The sequence below is a fragment of the Triturus cristatus genome, chromosome 11 (assembly GCF_964204655.1).
Source record: "Triturus cristatus chromosome 11, aTriCri1.1, whole genome shotgun sequence".
Taxonomy (NCBI): Eukaryota; Metazoa; Chordata; class Amphibia; order Caudata; family Salamandridae; genus Triturus; species Triturus cristatus.
The window spans coordinates 1,107,858,387-1,107,876,123 of NC_140594.1; the positions used below are offsets into that span (position 1 = coordinate 1,107,858,387).

At 48.7% G+C, this 17,737-nt stretch overlaps 1 protein-coding gene and 1 non-coding gene across 14 annotated transcripts in view; both read right to left on the reverse strand.

Moving 5' to 3' along the window:
- LOC146786091 (eukaryotic translation initiation factor 4 gamma 1-like) overlaps positions 1–17,737 on the reverse strand; it is a 1,219,153-nt gene that overhangs the window by 457,206 nt on the left and 744,210 nt on the right. For all 13 annotated transcript variants that reach the window (XM_085635575.1, XM_085635572.1, XM_085635570.1 and 10 more), the window contains 2 exons: positions 2,529–2,657; positions 809–988 (listed from right to left, as the gene is read on the reverse strand). In XM_085635575.1, the coding sequence (XP_085491701.1) occupies positions 809–988; positions 2,529–2,657 (309 nt within the window). The remainder of the gene's footprint in view (positions 1–808; positions 989–2,528; positions 2,658–17,737) is intronic.
- Positions 1,110–1,184, reverse strand: LOC146786092 (small nucleolar RNA SNORD66). The gene has a single exon (XR_014971462.1). It is a non-coding gene; the product is annotated as a small nucleolar RNA SNORD66 (small nucleolar RNA).

The following is a 17,737-nucleotide window of genomic DNA, read 5'->3' on the forward strand; positions in this document are numbered from 1 at the left end:
TAGAAGGAACCACCTGTCTTTAGTGTTACACATTCACCTAAAGGGCAGTTTTATTTTTTGGGCTTTTACGTTAACTTCACTTAAGACTGTCAACACAATGAGACCATATACCTTTAGCTCAGCAAAAGACTAGTATTCAATGTATAAGTATGAAATTAAAAATCAGTTAATTAGTTCAGTAAATATATCAAGTCAATTGTTTTATACTGAGAGCGACGCGAAAGTAAGTTTCAGGAGCATTAACTAATCAAATTTCAATAAAGTATGTTGCAATTGGGAAGAATGTCCCACTGATAGCAAATACATTTTACCAATAGTAAAGCAAGTTTCCACAGTTTAATTTTTTTCCAAAGGTGCTAATGTAAAGGACAGTGACCTAGCACACATGAAAGATCGAAATGGACTTTTGCTCAAAAGCGACTAAATGCTGTAAATAAAAAAAAAACAATTAAAAAAAAAGACTAGCACTACGGAGTATGCGTGAATGAAATAGGGTGCACTTTTGTTGATTTGTCTTTGACTGAGATAGTTCATTATAGGGATTCCTATGAAGAACTGCATTCAGACCCCCTTATTTCCATCTTCCACATTTTTGATAAAAACAGTGATTGTGCTGCATGGTTCAATCACTCGAAGGGCAATGTAAGTCATTTTGTAAACTGCCTTCTGCCCACAACAGAGCTTGGTGTCCTGGTGATACAACCGGGATTCACTAAATCTAGCTACACCTCTCTAACTTGGGATACCTGTGCAACTTTAGTTTATGCAAGCAGGAATCATGACAAATTTAAACAGTCCCCATTCTTACTTGAGTTTTTATACTCTCCGGGTCGTCTTCATCTGTGGTTTTCTTGCTCTTGACGGCTGGTTTCCAGGCCTTTTCTGCCTTATTCAACTTCACATCTTCACCCAGTGAAACTGCAGCAATAATCTTTCGCAAGTCCTTCCTCTGACCTTGCTGAGATCTTCGGGCACCCATGCTGGGTGGCTGTGAAAACAAAGGGTTAAACCTTTATGTAGAGGAAATTCCCTCATTACACAAGGATTTAAATACTGCAGGAATCACTACAGCTTCCCCTGGCAGGAGCGGAGTTAAGGGTCACATTCGCCTCTTCAGTTCCTCTTTTCCATCACAGAGCATCAGTGGCCCAGAAACAATGGCACAAAAAGGCTGTCATCATGAGGCGGAGGATTATCCTACTCCACTGTACTTCTATTTCTTCTCCACCAAAGGAAAAAGCTGAAAACATGGTGCATTTAAGGAAACAAGTCTATTTATAAGAAAAAGAGGTGCCGTACAGAAAAGTGGTATGGTACTCAAACTGCCAACACGAAAGCTCTAGATTCCTCTTCAAGCTAACACTTAACCAAAATGATTAATGGTTCACCAAATTAACATGCGGGACTCATTTGCTTACCAAACACATTTGGAAAGGACCATTAATTCACGCGTGTGGTACGCAAGAAAAACAATGCTTATGGGCAATCAAACTCCTACTTAAGCAATTTATAACACATGAAATGGGTAAAGCATTATTACAATCCACATTCTGAAATACAAACCCCAACGTCCTTATCCATATGCAGGAAAAAAATTCACAGAAGCCATCAACAAAAAAATGAAAAGTGTAAATGTTGGTTTAAAAGTGAGGTGTCCAGTGTTGCAGAAGTTGATCTGCAAAAGTTTCACATGCAAGATTGTCGAGTAAAATAGGACTCAGTCAGCCCTTAATGCGCATTATAACCTAACAATTAAACACCTTCATAGTGACAACTCGAAATAGGTAACTTTGCGCTTCTAAACACAAGAGCCTAACTTGTACTGGGGCCTCCTGAAATTAACAGGTTGCATATGTCTTCTGTACAGGATTAAGGCTGGTCAGGTCTACTAATCTTGTCATGTCCTAGGGCAGACCTTAAACAAGTCCATGATAGACCGACAGAATAATCCCATACCAGCAAACAAAGGTGATTTTGAAAGACATTTACAAGATGAGCCTTCAACTCTAGCCTGCTACTACAATGTGAAAGTATCTGGACCACTATTGCCTCTGAAAGATAACCCCAAATAATTTTTCATATATTTTTACAGGGCAATATCAACTCTAAATTCCCAGTCCTCCTATAAACCAGTAACCAAGTAATTCAATCCAAGTTCCCTTCATACAAGGTCTTTCAATTCTCAACACCTCCTCAGTTCTTGACTGCAAAGTCTCTTCTTCATAGATTCTCTCTCTCAACCCCATAAGCCAGAGGGGTAACTTTCAGATGTTCCCCATCAACTCATTCTACATTACAATTCATTAGATAGATTTATGCAAATTGTAGAGTTGTCCCTAGCACTAACTTTCTACTAAAGACATTTCATACACCGCAAATGATGGTCAGACCTGTACCGTCCAAAGAGATAGGCTTCATACTGCCTAAATACAGGACTTTAAGTGCCTAGATTTGGGCTTAGTTGGTTGGAAACATCACAGCAGAAATACAAGAAAGAACAGCTTACAGAGCAAGACAAATGTACTTACTGGACCACGATTGCTCATTGGCTGCCGTGGCAAGTTAGCAAATGATGGTGTGAAATCAGGACCCGTATTCATTCCTGCGATTCTGGCAGCGTCCAGGGGGCGTGGAGCGGCAGCTTTTGTTGACTGGACCTGGTTAAGTACAGAAATAACTATATTTACTGATCACAAATCTACAAAAAACGACTACTCAGAATGACAGTGGAATTTTAATGACAGCTTCATTGGGTTAATCATGAATAAAAGGTACTTGCGCAACTTTAACCCCAATGTCTTACTGGATCATGATATTCCAAACCAAGAGATCATGCACAGCCAGACAGATTACAATGATCCACAGTATGATAAATTGGACTATTTGGGGACAAGGCCACCTACTTCAAACTTGATATCGTCCACAAAACATTTTAACAGATTCAAATTATTAATGCTTTAACATTCATGTTATAGGTAGATGAGACTTAAAATGCCAATAAGGAGTTAAAATAATTTGCAGATAACTACAGTGGTGAAAGGACACTACAACCTTTGAATTAGATTTTGGATAGTGTATTTTTGCAGTTGTAAGTCAAAAATAGGTGGTGAGGACAAAAGACCAATTCAATAACGTCCAGACTATCTAGTGGTAACATGAACGATTTCGGAGGTGGACTGCAGTTAGTCAGTGTAGTTAACTGGGCTTTTGGCTCTGTATACAGAATACCAAAGTAAGGTTTAGAGTGCAGAGTCCAGTGGTAGGCAGAGGTAAAAATAGATAACCTATAGTTTACCTGTCAGTGTAGTTTAGCAGCTTGAAGACTTTCTGGATTCACTATGCAGTGCATTATTCCACCATCTTGTGGTTGGGTCCGGAATTTTATTTTCTATTTTTCGTGGCCCAGGTGGGCGGCAACGTCCCACCATTTGGTGTCCTTCGTGACGTCGGCACACTTCCTGCGGACCTCTGGTCGCCATCTTCGGATTCTTTTTTCTCTTCTTGTGTTAATCCTGTTTTCTCTGCTATTTTGTAAAGTCGTTTATCACTAACCCCTTTACCTCTTGTCTCATTTTTCTGGTGGAGGAGGGTGGGTTTCCTAGTGAATCCAGAAAGACTTCAAGCTGCAAAACTACACCGATAGGTAAGAAACTATACGTTTTGCAGCGTGAATCTTTCTGGAATCACTATGCTATGCGTAGACTTTGTAGCGGTTTGTCCTTATTGTGGTGGCTGGGTGGGAGATGAGCACTGGTTACTGAATATGTGTTGTAAGACCTTCTGTCCCACTTGCGCTGCTTTGTTCATTTGAATATCGACACAGTAGTGCTTAGTGAACGTATGCACTGAAGACCATGTTGCCGCTTGGCAAATGTCTTGGATAGGTGTGTTCGCTAGAAAAGCAATTGTGGCTCCTTTCTTCCTTCTTGAGTGAGCCCGAGATGCTCCTTGTAACTTGTCCTGCCTGCTTGTGGCAGAGTTGAATTGTCTGCGGAATCCATCGTGCAATGGTATTCTTGGTGACTGGTCGTCCCAGAAAACTGCTTGCTAAGGAGACAAAACTGTTTTGTTTTCCTGCATTCCTTTGTTCTCTCTATATAGTGCATTAGAGCCCTTCTCGCGTCTAGTGTGTGTAGAGCCCTTTGTTTTTGTGGTCGGTTTCTGGAAAACACTTGGTATTTGGAGTGTTTGGTAAATATGGAACCGAGACACCCCCTTTGGCAAGAAGTGTGGGTCTGTCCTCATTACAATCCTGTCCTTGTGTATTTGTAAGTAGGGCTCTCGGAGTGTGAGCGCTAGAAACTCACTCACTCTTCGTAGTGACGTGATCGCCACTAAGAAGGCAGTCTTTAGCGTGAGCATGTGCAGTGTAGCCTTGTGAATAGGTTCAAAGGGTCCCTTCATCAAATGGGTTAGAACTACTTTGAGGTTCCATGCTGGTGCTGGCATCCTCTTTGGGGTGGCGATTCTCTTGGCCCCTGCCAAGAATCTCTTCACCACTTGAGAGGTGAAGAAACTTCCCAGTTTCTCCTCTTGTGTAGGCAACCACCGCAGCCAAGTGCACCCTCAGGGATGTGTAGCTTTATCTGCTTTGTAACAGATGCGTTAAGTACTTTAGTACTGTTGATTCCCTTGTGACCTTCCGTTGTAGTTTCTCCTTGATGCACCATTGGGATTACCTCTTCCATTTTGCTATGTAGCACTTTCTTGTGGTAGGCCTCCTAGCCTCCCTGAGTACTGCCATAGTACTCGCTGGTAGTTTTAGGAGCGCAAATTGTAGGTCTTCAGAAGCCATGATGCTAGGCGGAGACCCTCTGGTTCTGGGTGAAGCACCCTTCTGTTCTGCATTGTTAACAGGTCCCTTCTTGGGAACCTGTTGTGAGAAAGTGTCCTCTTTCTTGCATGGTATGCACCCACTTTTTGCTGAATCGCTGATGTACTTTGACTGAGTGTACCCTGGGCTCCTGCCAATCAGGTACCCAGGGTCTGTGTTCCTTCCCTAAAACAGCATTGAAGCCTAAACCCAATTGAAATCTCTGGCCACATGTCAGCCCCTGGTAAATGGTACCATAGGTAGCCAGGGCACTGACCAGAGAAGGCCCCTAAGGACTGCCACACTTATTGTGCCACCCTTAGAGGCCCTGTACCCTGACACACACTGCCTTTGCAGGCTGAGTGTCTGGGTGCAGAACAAAACAAAGACGACATGGCACACATCCCTTTGTGCCACGCCCACAAACCACTGCCCTGGCATACATCAGTCACCCCTCTAGCTGGGTGCCCTATGCCAGTGCGGAGGGTACAGGTGCATGAGCACTGTACCCTACAGCGCCTTGGTCCATTCCTGGGCCCTGTAAATTGAATATGCTACTTACCAGTATGCATCTGTTCTTGGCATGTAGGGCTGCTGACATTCATATCTGTGCATAGATCGCCGCCTAGTGTTGGGTCCGGATGTTTGCACGTTGTAGTCCTGGAAGAGTCTTCGAAGTATCCTTGAATAGGTGACTCCTCCCCTGGACTACAGTGCGCATGGGCATCCCCTCCATCCTCAGATTGTTTTGCGCCATTGTGGCAGTGCTGGAGTAGATACAGTAAGTGATGACCATGCTTTACAGTAATTGAGAGCTGCAGCTGCGACAGGCGCCGGGGAGGAGGGAGGGCGATATGAATGTCAGCAGCCCTTCATGCCAAGAACAGATGCATACTGGTAAGTAGCATATTCAGTTCGAGGCATGTGGGCTGCTGAATTCATATCTGTGCATAGAATGTATAGCAGTGCCCTCTATTAGCGGCGGCTACCCGTGCCAGCTGCAGCGGTCTGAAAAAGAGTTTTGAGAACAGCCTGTCCTACAGCTGCCTGCTGTTTTGATTGCACATCTACACAATAGTGTTTGGTAAATGTGTGTGTAGTGGACCATGTGGCTGCTCTGCATATATCATGCAGGGGAATATTTCCTAGAAAAGCCATGGAGGCCCCTAACTTACGTGTTGAGTGGGCTCGTGGGGGAATAGTTAATGTGCGTTTTGCCTTTTGATAACAGATTTGAATACACTTAACTATCCATCTGGCTATCCCTGCTTTGGAGATGGCGTTACCTTTGTGGTGCGGGGCAAAGGCAACGAACAGTTGTTTTGTCTTCCTGAAGGGTTTAGTCCTGTCGATGTAGTACATGAGGGCCCTCCGTACATCCAGTGTATGGAGTGCCCTTTCTGCGACAGTTTGTGGGTTTTGGAAGAAAACGGGCAGTTCAATAGTCTGATTCATGTGGAACTGCGATATTACCTTGGGCATGAATTTGGGGTTGGTACGTAGTACGACCCTGTTGGCGTGAACCTGTATAAATGGCTCTTGAACGGTTAGTGCCTGGAGTTCACTAACTCTTCTTAAGGAAGTGATCGCTACCAGGAAAGCTACTTTCCAGGTGAGGAATGGAATCTCGCATGAGTGTAGAGGTTCAAAGGGTGGACCCATTAGGCGTGTGAGGACCAGGTTGAGGTTCCACATTGGAGCCGGTGGGTGACTAGGTGGAATGACTCGTTTGAGTCCTTCCAAGAATGCTTTGATGGCGGGCACTCTGAATAGTGAGAGGTGCTGCCTGGTTTGCAGATAGGCTGATATTGCGGTCAAATGGACACGTATAGAGGTGTACGCCAGATTGCATCGGTATAGGTGTAAGAGGTAACAAATGATGTTTTGGATGGATGCGTCCAGCGGGTTAATGTCATTATTACTGCAATAAATGACGAACCTTTTCCATTTGGCTGCATAGCAAGCTCTTGTAGTGGGTCTCCTGGCCTCCTTGATGATGTCCATACAGTCAGGTGGCAGGTTGAGGTAGCCAAACTCTAGGACTTCAGGAGCCAGATTGCCAGGTTCAGCTGTTGCGGATCTGGGTGCTGAATCTCTCCATGGTTCTGCGTCAAATGAGCGGGTTTGATCCGCAGCCTTTGATGCGGCACCACGGAAAGTTCGAGGAAGGTGGTGTACCATGGCTGGCGTGCCCACGTAGGAGCAACTAGGACGAGTGTCAGGGAGTGTTGTCTGAGTTTGCGAGCCACCAGCGGTATCAACGGCGCTGGGGGAAAAGCGTACGCAAATCTGTCGGACCAGTTCATCCATATCGCATTGCCCTGCGACTGCGGATGTGGGAACCTGGCGGCAAAGCTTTGGCATTTTGCGTTTTCGCTTGTGGCGAATAGGTCCATCTCTGGATGACCCCACTGCTGGAAGTACGGCTGGAGTACTGATGGGTGTAACTCCCACTCGTGCATCTGGTGGCTTTGTCTGCTGAGCAGATCCGCCATCTGGTTGTCCTTGCCGGGGAGGTGTTCTGCCATGAGGAACATGTTCCTCTAAATGGCCCACTTCCACATGCTCTGAGCCAGATGAGACAACTGTGGAGAGTGTGTTCCTCCCTGTTTCTGTATGTAGTACATAGCGGTCATGTTGTCCGTTCGGATCAACACGACCTTGTTGCACAGATGTACTTTGAATGCTTTCATAGCTAGGAAGATTGCCATCAGTTCCAGAAGGTTGATGTGCATCTTTTTCTGTTGTGTTGTCCATAGTCCCTGCACTGTGTAGTGGAGTACATGAGCTCCCCATCCCTGGAGAGACGCGTCCGCTGTCAGTATTATTTGTGGAACAGGCTCTTGGAACGGTCGGCCCTTGCAAAGGTTTTGTGGATTCCACCAATGCAGAGAGTTGTATGCCCGACCGCTCACCAACACTAGGTCTTTCAACTGTCCTTGAGCCTGATTCCACTGACGTGCTAGGCACTCCTGAAGCGGGCGCATATGTAATCTCGCGTGTGGGACTATGAAAATGCAGGAGGCCATCATGCCTATCAACTGCATGAACACTCGCGCTGGAAGTGAGTGTTGGGGTTTGAACTTGGAGATCAGCAGTTGCATGCTGTTGATCCTCACTAAATTTGGCTGAGCTGTGGCCGCCAGAGTGTCTATGGTCGCACCTAGGTACTGTTGTACGTGTGCGGGCTGGAGATGGGACTTTGGGTAATTTAGTGAGAATCCCAGACTGTGAAGAAAGTGAATGGTGCGGGACATGTGGCTGGCACATTGTTGGGCTGACTTCGCTTGAACGAGCCAGTCGTGTAGGTAGGGGTAGACGTGTATATGCTGCCTCCGCAGATGTGCTGCCACAGTAGCTAGGCACTTCGTGAAAACCCTGGGCGCTGTTGTCACGCCGAAGGGAAGGACTTTGAATTGGTAGTGCTGCCCCTGAACAGTGAACCTGAGGTATTTCTTGTGTGAGGGGTGAATGGGTATGTGGAAATACGCATCCTTGAGGTCCAGCGTGGCTAGGAAGTCTCCCCGCTTGAGAAGCGGAAGGACTTGCTGGAGAGTGAGCATGTGAAAGTGCTCGGAAAGAATGTACCGGTTCAGGGGTCTCAGGTCTAATATCGGTCTGAGTGACCCGTCCTTTTTTGGTATTAAGAAGTAGAGGGAGTACACTCCCGTACCCTGCTCGTGGAGGGGTACGACCTCTATAGCGCCTTTTAGGAGCATACTTTGCACCTCCTGCTGTAAGAGCGTTAAGTGCTCTGAGGACATAGGACGGTTTCTTGGTGGTATTGTGGGTGGAGTGGAGGTTAACTCCAGACAGTAACCGTATTTGACAATATCTTTGACCCACCTGTCCATGGTGATGGAGTTCCACGTGGACAGGAACTGTTGTAGCCTTCCCCCGACAGGTGTTATGTGGTCGGGAGGAAGGGAGAGGGCGTCACTGCTTGTTCTTGGGGGAGGACCTGGTGTTGCCGTAGCCGCGTCCTCTGCCCTTTGTACTGGAGCCACGATATCCACCTCGGGTGTTTTTATCGTAGGTGGTCTGTGTATTGCCTTTGTTATATGTGTGTTGTGACCCCTGTCCTCTACCTGCTCCTTTGTTTCCGGGGCGACGAAAGGAGCCGCTCCGAAAGGACTGAGTTTGGAGAGCGCCCATGGACTTTGCAGTGTCCGTGTCCTTTTTTATCTTCTCAAGGGTGGTGTCAACCTCCGGCCCGAATAAATAGTCGGGGTTGACAGGCTGGTTGAGTATATTATTTTGCACCTCAGGCTTGAATCCGGAGATTCGCAACCAGGCATGTCGTCGCAGCATGACGCTTGTGTTTATGGCCCTGGCAGCTGTGTCAGCGGCATCTAGTGCACACTTGATGGAAGCATTCGTGAGTAGCTGTCCCTCTCTGATGAGAATTTCTGCCCCTTCTTTGTATTGGTCAGGGAGATGTTGGAGTAGTTGCTCCAATGTGTCATAGTGCGCTCTATCGTAGCGAGCGAGGAGCGCTTGAGTGTTGGCTATGCGCCATATGTTGGCAGCTTGGGCGGCAACTCGCTTGCCGGAGGTCTCTAGCACCTTGGACTCTTTGTCCGGGGGAGGAGCGTCACCTGTCATTTGCGAGTGCGCCCTCTTGCGAGCATTCGCTACGACAATGGAGTCTAGTGGTAATTGGCCTCTGATGTAAGTAGGATCCCCAGGCGCTGATCTGTATTTCTTATCGATCCTGGGGTTTATCACTCATGCCCTGGTGGGTTCCTTGAAAATGTCCTTGGCTGGTTTGAGGACCCCTTTCAACATGGGCAGAGTCTTTACATGCCTTTCTGAGGATGCAAAAGTGTCCATAAGAAAGTCATCTTCGATGGTGTCAGAGTGAAGCTGCACCCCATGGTTATTCGCAGCACGTTCAATAAGAGCGTTGAACGCTGCAGTATCCTCTGTGGGAGATGTTTTTGCCCCATAGAGTTGTGGGTCCTGTGCATCGAGAGGTGCACCTGGGTCTACAGGGTCGCCCCAAGTGTGATCAGGGTCCTGCTGGTCATCAGGGTCTATGTCTCCATGGTAGGGGACTTGGTCATCCATGTAGTCCTCCAACGCATCTGTGTCGGAGTGTGTGGGAGAGAATAATTGTGGATCCTGGTAGGATGAGTGGAAAGGTTCATAAAGGACAGGTTCTGATTCTACAGGCAGCTTCCTTTTTAGTGGGATCCTGAAAGGGTCCAACGGTGGCTCCGAAGTTATCCTCCGCTCGTGGAGAATCATCCTGCCGGTGTTGGCGTCGATGACATGTGACGGAGACGTCTCAGCAGGTGTAATTGTGGTCTGGGTGACCCGTGTCCTGAGTTGGAATATTTTCGGGATTGTGGACGGAGGCAAGCCAAAGGTAATGTTGGCTGGCACCGAAGAGGCTGCTGGAGCTTCGATCGGTCCGGAACCCGACGGGTCCTGGAGGGCTGTCTTGGTTTTGCTGCTTTGTGCCGCAACGGGTCGCACTTGGAGCGCCTTTGAGGCTTTTGCGCCGACCAGGTTTGTAGAGGCGGCCGTGGACTTTTTCGGCGCCGGTGGTTCATCGAGTCGAGGGGCGGAAATGACCGTCGACGTCTTCGATGCGTGAGGCTTTGGTGTTGTCGAGGAAGTGATGCGAGACGCAGCAGGCAGTGCGGCCCTCGGTGTCGATGGCGTCGGGAGCCGAGCAGGGTTGTTGGCACCGAAGGCCTTTTTCCGTATGTCGACTCCGACGTCGCCCGCTTCAAGTTCGGCACCGAAGTCTCTCTTGGTGCGGTCGGTGCCGACGCGTTTCGCTGGCGTCGAAGGCGTGGAAGGCCTCGATCCGACCAGCGCCACTTTCGGTTTCGGTTTCGTTTGAACCGGTGCAGCTTTCGGTTTTGTAGAAGGGAAACCAGCCGGCTTAGGCAGTAATGGCTGCCGCTGAATGTCCGAGGCCGGGCCCGAGGCCGGGGCCGAAGAACTGCGGGATGGGTCTCGGGTAAGGCCCGAAGGCGATCCCTCGACCGGAGCCATAGACTGTGGCACTGGGCTTTCTTCGGTCTGAAGAGGCAGGCCTTGTTCGTCATTGGAGCTACTCTCTTCGGCCCCTAAGGCCTCCTCGTCGTCTCCTACCTCGGTGTCGTCTTCACCTCTGTGAAAGAGTGATTCGTCGACTTCGTCCGATCCGGAGTCGTGTTCGGAAACGGGACTGGAGGGTAGGACTTCCAATTCTTCGACATCTTCGGCCTCGTTGAAGATGTCTGCTGGGGCCGGTGCCGCGTGCTGCGCTTCGAGTCTCGCCGCTCGTCGATTCCGTAGAGTCTTCTTAGAACGGAACCGGGCACAGGCCATGCATGTCGATTCGTCGTGGTCCGGCGAAAGGCATTTGTTGCACACCGGATGGACGTCGATGTGGGGATACTTCGCATTGCATACCGGACACCTCTTGAATGGCGTCCTCGATTCCATCGTCGAAGTAGTCGATGGACAGGTAAATGCGAAAAAAGTCGGTCCTGAAAGTAGTAAACTAACAAGGTGGTATCGAAAACCGATCGATAAAACAGTACCGACGCAAACTAAAGGCCTTTTGGCCTCGACAAAGTTTTTCCTAACTTGAGCTAAGATAGCACATCCGAACCCAATGGCGGAAAAAAACAATCTGAGGATGGAGAGGATGCCCATGCGCACTGTAGTCCAGGGGAGGAGTCACCTATCCAAGGATACTTCGAAGACTCTTCCAGGACAACAACGTGCAAACATCCGGACCCAACACTAGGCGGCGATCTATGCACAGATATGAATTCAGCAGCCCACATGCCTCGAACGCAGTGCTGCCATTAAGAGTATATGGTGCTGGGAGGTTGTCATTACGAACTCCACAGCACCATAATGGCTGCAATGAAGACTAGGAAGTTTGGTATCAAACTTATCAGCACATTAAACCCACACTGATGCCAGTGTGGGATGTAATGTAAAATGCACGACAGAGGGTATCTTAGAGGTGCCCCCTGAAACTCGACCAACTCCCAGTGGCCTGACTGAGTGGTTGCGCAGGCTGCCACAATCAGACATGTTTCTGGACCACTGGGTCGAGAGCTTGCTGCTCTCTGGAACCTGAAACAATGCACATCCTGGGGCGAGGTGCCAAGCCTCCTCCCCCAGGATGGGCAGGGTTCACGAAGAAGCTTTAAAGGCATGCCGCCTTTGTGAGCTTCTCCAGACCACTTGCTGTACTCAGCAACTGGTCCCCACTGGTTCTACCAACCACTTTGGGCGGGAAAACGCACAGGACAAACAAAGTGAGGGAGAGGTGTGCCCACCTCTGCCAACTCCACCGTCAAGGTGGGGGAGGCGAGGTGAAGCACAACCTCGAGTCCCCGCCATCTTGAGGATCGGGGACCCTGCCAACCAGGAACAGGCTCCTGCCCACCTCCCACTGGAGTGGCAGAATAGGGGGTGTACCCACCCCAGGAAAGGGACCCATTGGTCCCTGCCCTTTACCCACCTGTAACTCCCCTAAATTTAGTATTTAGGGGCTCCCTGAACTTCCTTCCTCAGATTCAGCAACCACACGTGCAGAACTAACGAGAGGACGACACCCACTGACTTGGCCCCAGACCTACAGGCCCGTCTACCCTCGAACCTGCTCCTGCAAAATTCTGGCATGTCCAGCGGCCAGCAGCCTCAAAAACCCCCGAGGACCTGCCTGCATTCACTCTCCAAACTTTCTCCATTGAACACCGGACGCGTTTGAACTGCAGCTTCTGGTGCCAACCAGCCGCCGCGAATCCAGCACACACACTGCACCTGCAGAGCCCGGCCTGTGTTTGAGTGAACAAACACCACGAGGAGGTCCCCCCGGCGATCCTGACCAGAGATCCGGCGACCCTTGACCTGTCTCAAGCCTTCAGACTATGCCTGCAGCCTCAATACAGGAGACCCCCCCCCCCCCCCACCATAGCGGGTAAGCAAATCCGACGTCTAAAGGTTTCTAAGTGTCAACTTTTGAAATACAAGAATATTCCTTAAAAATCATACCTTTAACCAAAACGCATTTACCCGCCTGTTTTCAGGAAATGTCCCAGGGCTGAATCTAGGATCCAGTCCTATTAGCAAAGTAATCTGAAAAGTAATTAACTCCATTTTTACTTAAAAAGTCCAATCAATTTAATGTACTATACCTGCAATGTGTTGCAAACTGCTTTCTTAAGCCTGTAATCAACACCAGTACCAGTTATACTGCAATTCTGAACTGTGTTCAAACAAGTCAATTACTACTGAAAAGTATCTATATGCTTACCTGTACCAGGCTTGCTTGGTTCTAGAAATAAAACAGTATTTTTTTTTTTATACAAAACAATTGGCCTAGAGTTCAGTTCTTGAGTGTGTGAGACCATTTGCTGACCGAGTGTGTACATCAAATGCTTTACACTGTCCTCTGATACTGCCTTACTGCTTGACCAAGCTACCACTTTAGAGTAAGGTTCTATCTAACTATAACCTCTGCTAAACCTCTGGAGACTTTTGGACTACATACACACTGTACCTCACTTTGGTGCAGTATATATACACCTGTGTGCTGGTTCTTGTGCCATTTCCACTATCTGCGACAACCAGGACTGTCTGGCCCACTGAGGTGCTATCAGTGTCATGTTACTGATTCTGCATTGGCCAAGTACCCTGTGAATCAGTGGTATCGGAGGAAAAGCGTAGGCAAAGCTCTTTGACCAACTTATCCATAGTGCATTCCCTTGGGACCGGTGGTCCGTTGTCTGGATGAGAAGTGTTGGCATTTTGCATTCTGGTGTGTTGCAAGTAAGTCTATTTGTGGAGTACCCCATTTCTGGAAAAGCTTCTCTATTTCCTGCTGGTTGAGCTCCCTTTCGTGGGAAGCCGACGTCTGTCTGCTGAGCCGGTCTGCTTCCACATTTTCCTTTCCTGGAAGATGTATTGCTAGTAGGTCTATTTTCAGTGGGATGGCTGTAAGAAAGTGGGTTTGTGTGTCAGTAACCCCCCCTTTTTTGCCTAATAGCTGATGCACTTTTCCTTGTTGTGCCCTGGGCTCCTGCCAATCAGGTGCCCAGGGCCTGTGTTCCTTCCCTAAAAACGAATAGTTTACCTGTCGGTGTAGTTTTGCAGCTTGAAGATCTTTCTGGATTCACTATGCTGTGCATTATTCCGCGATCTGGTGGTTGGGTCCGGATTCGTAGTCTTTCTTATGTTTTTTTGTAGTCCAGGTGGGCGTCGACGTCCCACCATTTGGTGCACCTCTCGTGACGTCGTCGTGCTTCCTACGTAAGTCCCACCTTTGGGGCGCCATCTTCAGGTTCTTTTTTTTGTTTTTAACCCTAGGCGAATGATTAACTTATGTCCATTTTTCTGTAGTATTTCATTCCTTCTGTACTTCTCTGTTTTTCCCCCTCTTCCTCCAGCCTCATCTTCCTGGCGGAGGTGGGTGGGTTCGCTAGTGAATCCAGAAAGATCTTCAAGCTGCAAAACTACACAGACAGGTAAGAAACTATTCGTTTTGCAGCGTGAAGCTTTCTGGATTCACTATGCTGTGCATAGACTTTGTAGCGGTTTGTTATCTTTGTGGTGGCTGGGTGGTAGATGAGCGTTGGTCGTTGAATATGTGTTGAAGCACTTTCTGTCCTACTTGTGCTTCCTTGTTCATCTGTATGTCCACGCAGTAGTGCTTGGTGAACGTGTGCACCGAAGCCCATGTTGCCGCCAGGCATATGTCCTGAATGGGCGTGTTTGCCAGAAAGGCAATGGTTGCCCCTTTCTTCCTTGTGGAGTGAGCTTGAGGCCCCTCCGTTAGCGCCTGTCCTGCCTGATTGTGGCAAAACTGTATAGTTAGTGCAATCCATCTAGCAATGGTGCCCTTTGTCACTGGTCTCCCCATGAAGCTTGATGCAAAGGACACAAAGAGCTGCTGAGTTTTTCTGTGCTCCTTGGTCCTCTCAATGTAGTGCATCACCGCTCTCCTAGCGTCTAGTGTGTAGAGCCTTTTCTGCGTTCGAAGTTGGTTTTTGAAAGAAACTCGGTATCTGAATACTCTGGTTCAAATGGAATGCCGACACGAACTTAGGCATGAAGTGTGGGTCCGTTCTCAGGACAACCCTGTCCTTGTGTATCTGTATGTAGGGCTCTTGTAGCGTTAGTGCTTGCAGTTCGCTCACCCTGCGTAGCGAGGTTATGGCTACCAGAAATGCCGTTTTCATAGTCAACATTTGCATTGATGCCTTGTGTATGGTTTCAAATGGTGCTTTCATCAGCTCCGTCAGGACCACGTTAAGGTTCCATGCCGGCGGCAGCAACCTTTTAGGTGGCGCGATTCGTTTCGCTCCTTCCATGAATCTCTTTACTACCTGCGACGTAAAGAAACTTCCACCCTTCTCCCCTCTTGTGTAGGCTACTATCGCCGCTAGGTGTACCCTTAGGGAGGTGGAGCATAGGTTACTTTTCAGAAGGTGCGTGAGGTATCTCAGCACTGTTGAGTCCTTTGTCATTTTATTCTGTAGGCCTTTTTTGCCACACCATATTGTAAATCTTTTCCATTTTGCACTATAGCATTTGCGTGTAGTTGGTCTCCTTGCCTCTCGCAGCACTCGCATAGTGCTTGCAGGCAATCTGAGGTCCGCAAATTCTAACTCTTCAGGAGCCATGCCGCCAGGCTGAGGCTTTCTGGCTCTGGATGTAGAACCTCTCCGTTTTGCATGGAGAGCAGGTCCTTTCTCCTTGTGAATCTGTGGGGATTCCCTTGAGCCATTTCTAGAATTTGGGAGAACAAGTCTGCCTTGCCCACTGTGGTGCCACCAGGATCAGTGTCATGTTGCTGGTTCTGCATTTCTCAAGCACCCTGTGTAACAGTGGTATCGGCGGAAAAGCATAGGCAAATGTCCTCGACCAGCTTATCCATAGGGCATTCCCTTGGGATTGCTGATCTGGTTGCCTGGACGCGAAGCTTCGGCATTTTGCATTCTGGCGTGTCGCAAATAGGTCTATTGTGGGAGTTCCCATTTCCGGAAAAGCTTCTGCGTTTCGTGCCCATTGAGCTCCCACTCGTGTGAAGCCGAGGTCTGCCTGCTTAGCCAGTCTGCCTCCACATTGTCCTTCCCTGGTAGGTGAATCGCTAGCAGGTCTATCTTGAGAGGTATGACCCATCTCCAAATCTCCTGTGCCAGAGTGGAAAGGGGGAACGACTGTGTCCCACCCTGTTTGTTGATATAAAACATGATTGTGGTGTTGTCCGTTTGAATCAACACTCTCTGGTTGTACAGGTGCTTCTGGAATGCCTTCAGGGCTAGCAGGACAGTCTTCAATTCCAGGTAATTGATATGTCTGACCACATCTGCCGGAGCCCACAGATACCTCACTCTGAGTTGGTCCATGTGTGCTCCCCATCCCCTTTGAGATGCGTACGTGGTGATGGTCACAGTTGGGCTTGGTGGTGCCAGGCTTTTCCCTGTAGTTCTGTTGTCCCTGTTCCACCAAGTTATCTCTTCCTGCACTGCGTGCGTAACAACCACTAGATCTTCCCAACTTCCGCTTGCCTGTGACCATTGCTGTTGTAGCCATTCTTCGAATGGTCTCATGTGAAGTCGTACATTTGGGACCAGGTGGATACATGACGCCATCATCCCCATGATCTTGCTCACTGTTCTCACTGTCAGAACTCGCTCCTTCTGGTAGAGGCTCGTCTCTCTCAGTAGGGCTTCTGCTCTCCTGTCGCTGGGCACGACCGTCTTGTTTATGGTGTTGATTTTTGCTCCCAGGAAAATCTTCACCTGTTCTGGCTTCATTGATGACTTCCCACAGTGTATGGAGAACCCCAGGTTCGTCAGTGTCTTAGTCACCTGCGCTGAGTGTTTCTCGCACTTTTCGTGGGTGTTTGCTTTGATCAGCCAGTCGCCTAGGTAAGGGTACACATGAATCCCCTTCCTTCGTAGGTATGCTGCGACTGCCGACAGGCATTTCGTGAATACCCTTGGTGCTGATTTTAGCCCGAAGGCCAGGGTCGTGAATTGGTAATGGTCCTGGTTGATGCTGAATCTTAAAAGTCTTTTGTGCCTTCTGTTTATTGGGATGTGCAGGTAGGCATCCTTGAGGTCCACGGTGGACATGAAGTCTCCGTCCCTTATTTGGGGCAGCACCTCCTGTAGTGATGTCATTTTGAACTTTTCTGTTCTGATGTATTTGTTTAGGTATCGCAGATCCAGGATGGGTCTGAGATTTCCGTCTACTTTTGGTACCACGAAGTAGTTCGAGTAGACCCCTTTGTTCCTTTCCTTGTAAGGCACTGGCTCGATGGCTCTCTTTTCGAGCAGCTTCAGTGTTTCCTCTGAGTTGAGCAAGCTCCTGAGCGGAGCGTTGCCTTCGTCTTGGTTTTCTGTTTGGAGGCGTCCCCTCCAAGTCCACACAGTAACCGTGTTGTATGACCTTCAGTATCCACGTGTCCGTGGTTATACGTTGCCATTCCTGTAGGTAGAGGCTTAGCCTTCCGCCTACGGGTGTTGGATGTTCGTAGGCGATTGGGTCTCTCCCCCCCCCTTGTTTTTGCATTGCGCCTCACCCCTGGGGGTATGTTGGGGGTGAGCGTCCCCATGCGTGCCGAGTCACTTCGATGAGGGTTGGTCACTCCCTCGTCTCCTTTGGCCACGTCAGTTTCCCCTCCCGCGAAAGGACTGGCCCCTTGGCTGGTACTGCCAGTTTTGTTTTTGCTGACCTTGCTGGCCGTGACTTTCACCCTGCTGTCCCTGCTGTAACGTCTGGTGCGATGTTCCCTGCTGGTTACCCCCTCTACCGTAGGGTCTTCTAGTTGTAGTGCCTCTTCTCATCCCCCTGAACTGTAGGGCCCCCATGGACCTTGCCGTCTCGTTCTTTCTTCAGCTGGGTGAGTTTTTCGTCCACTGTCGCCCCGAACAGTGTTTCCCCGTTGAAAGGGGT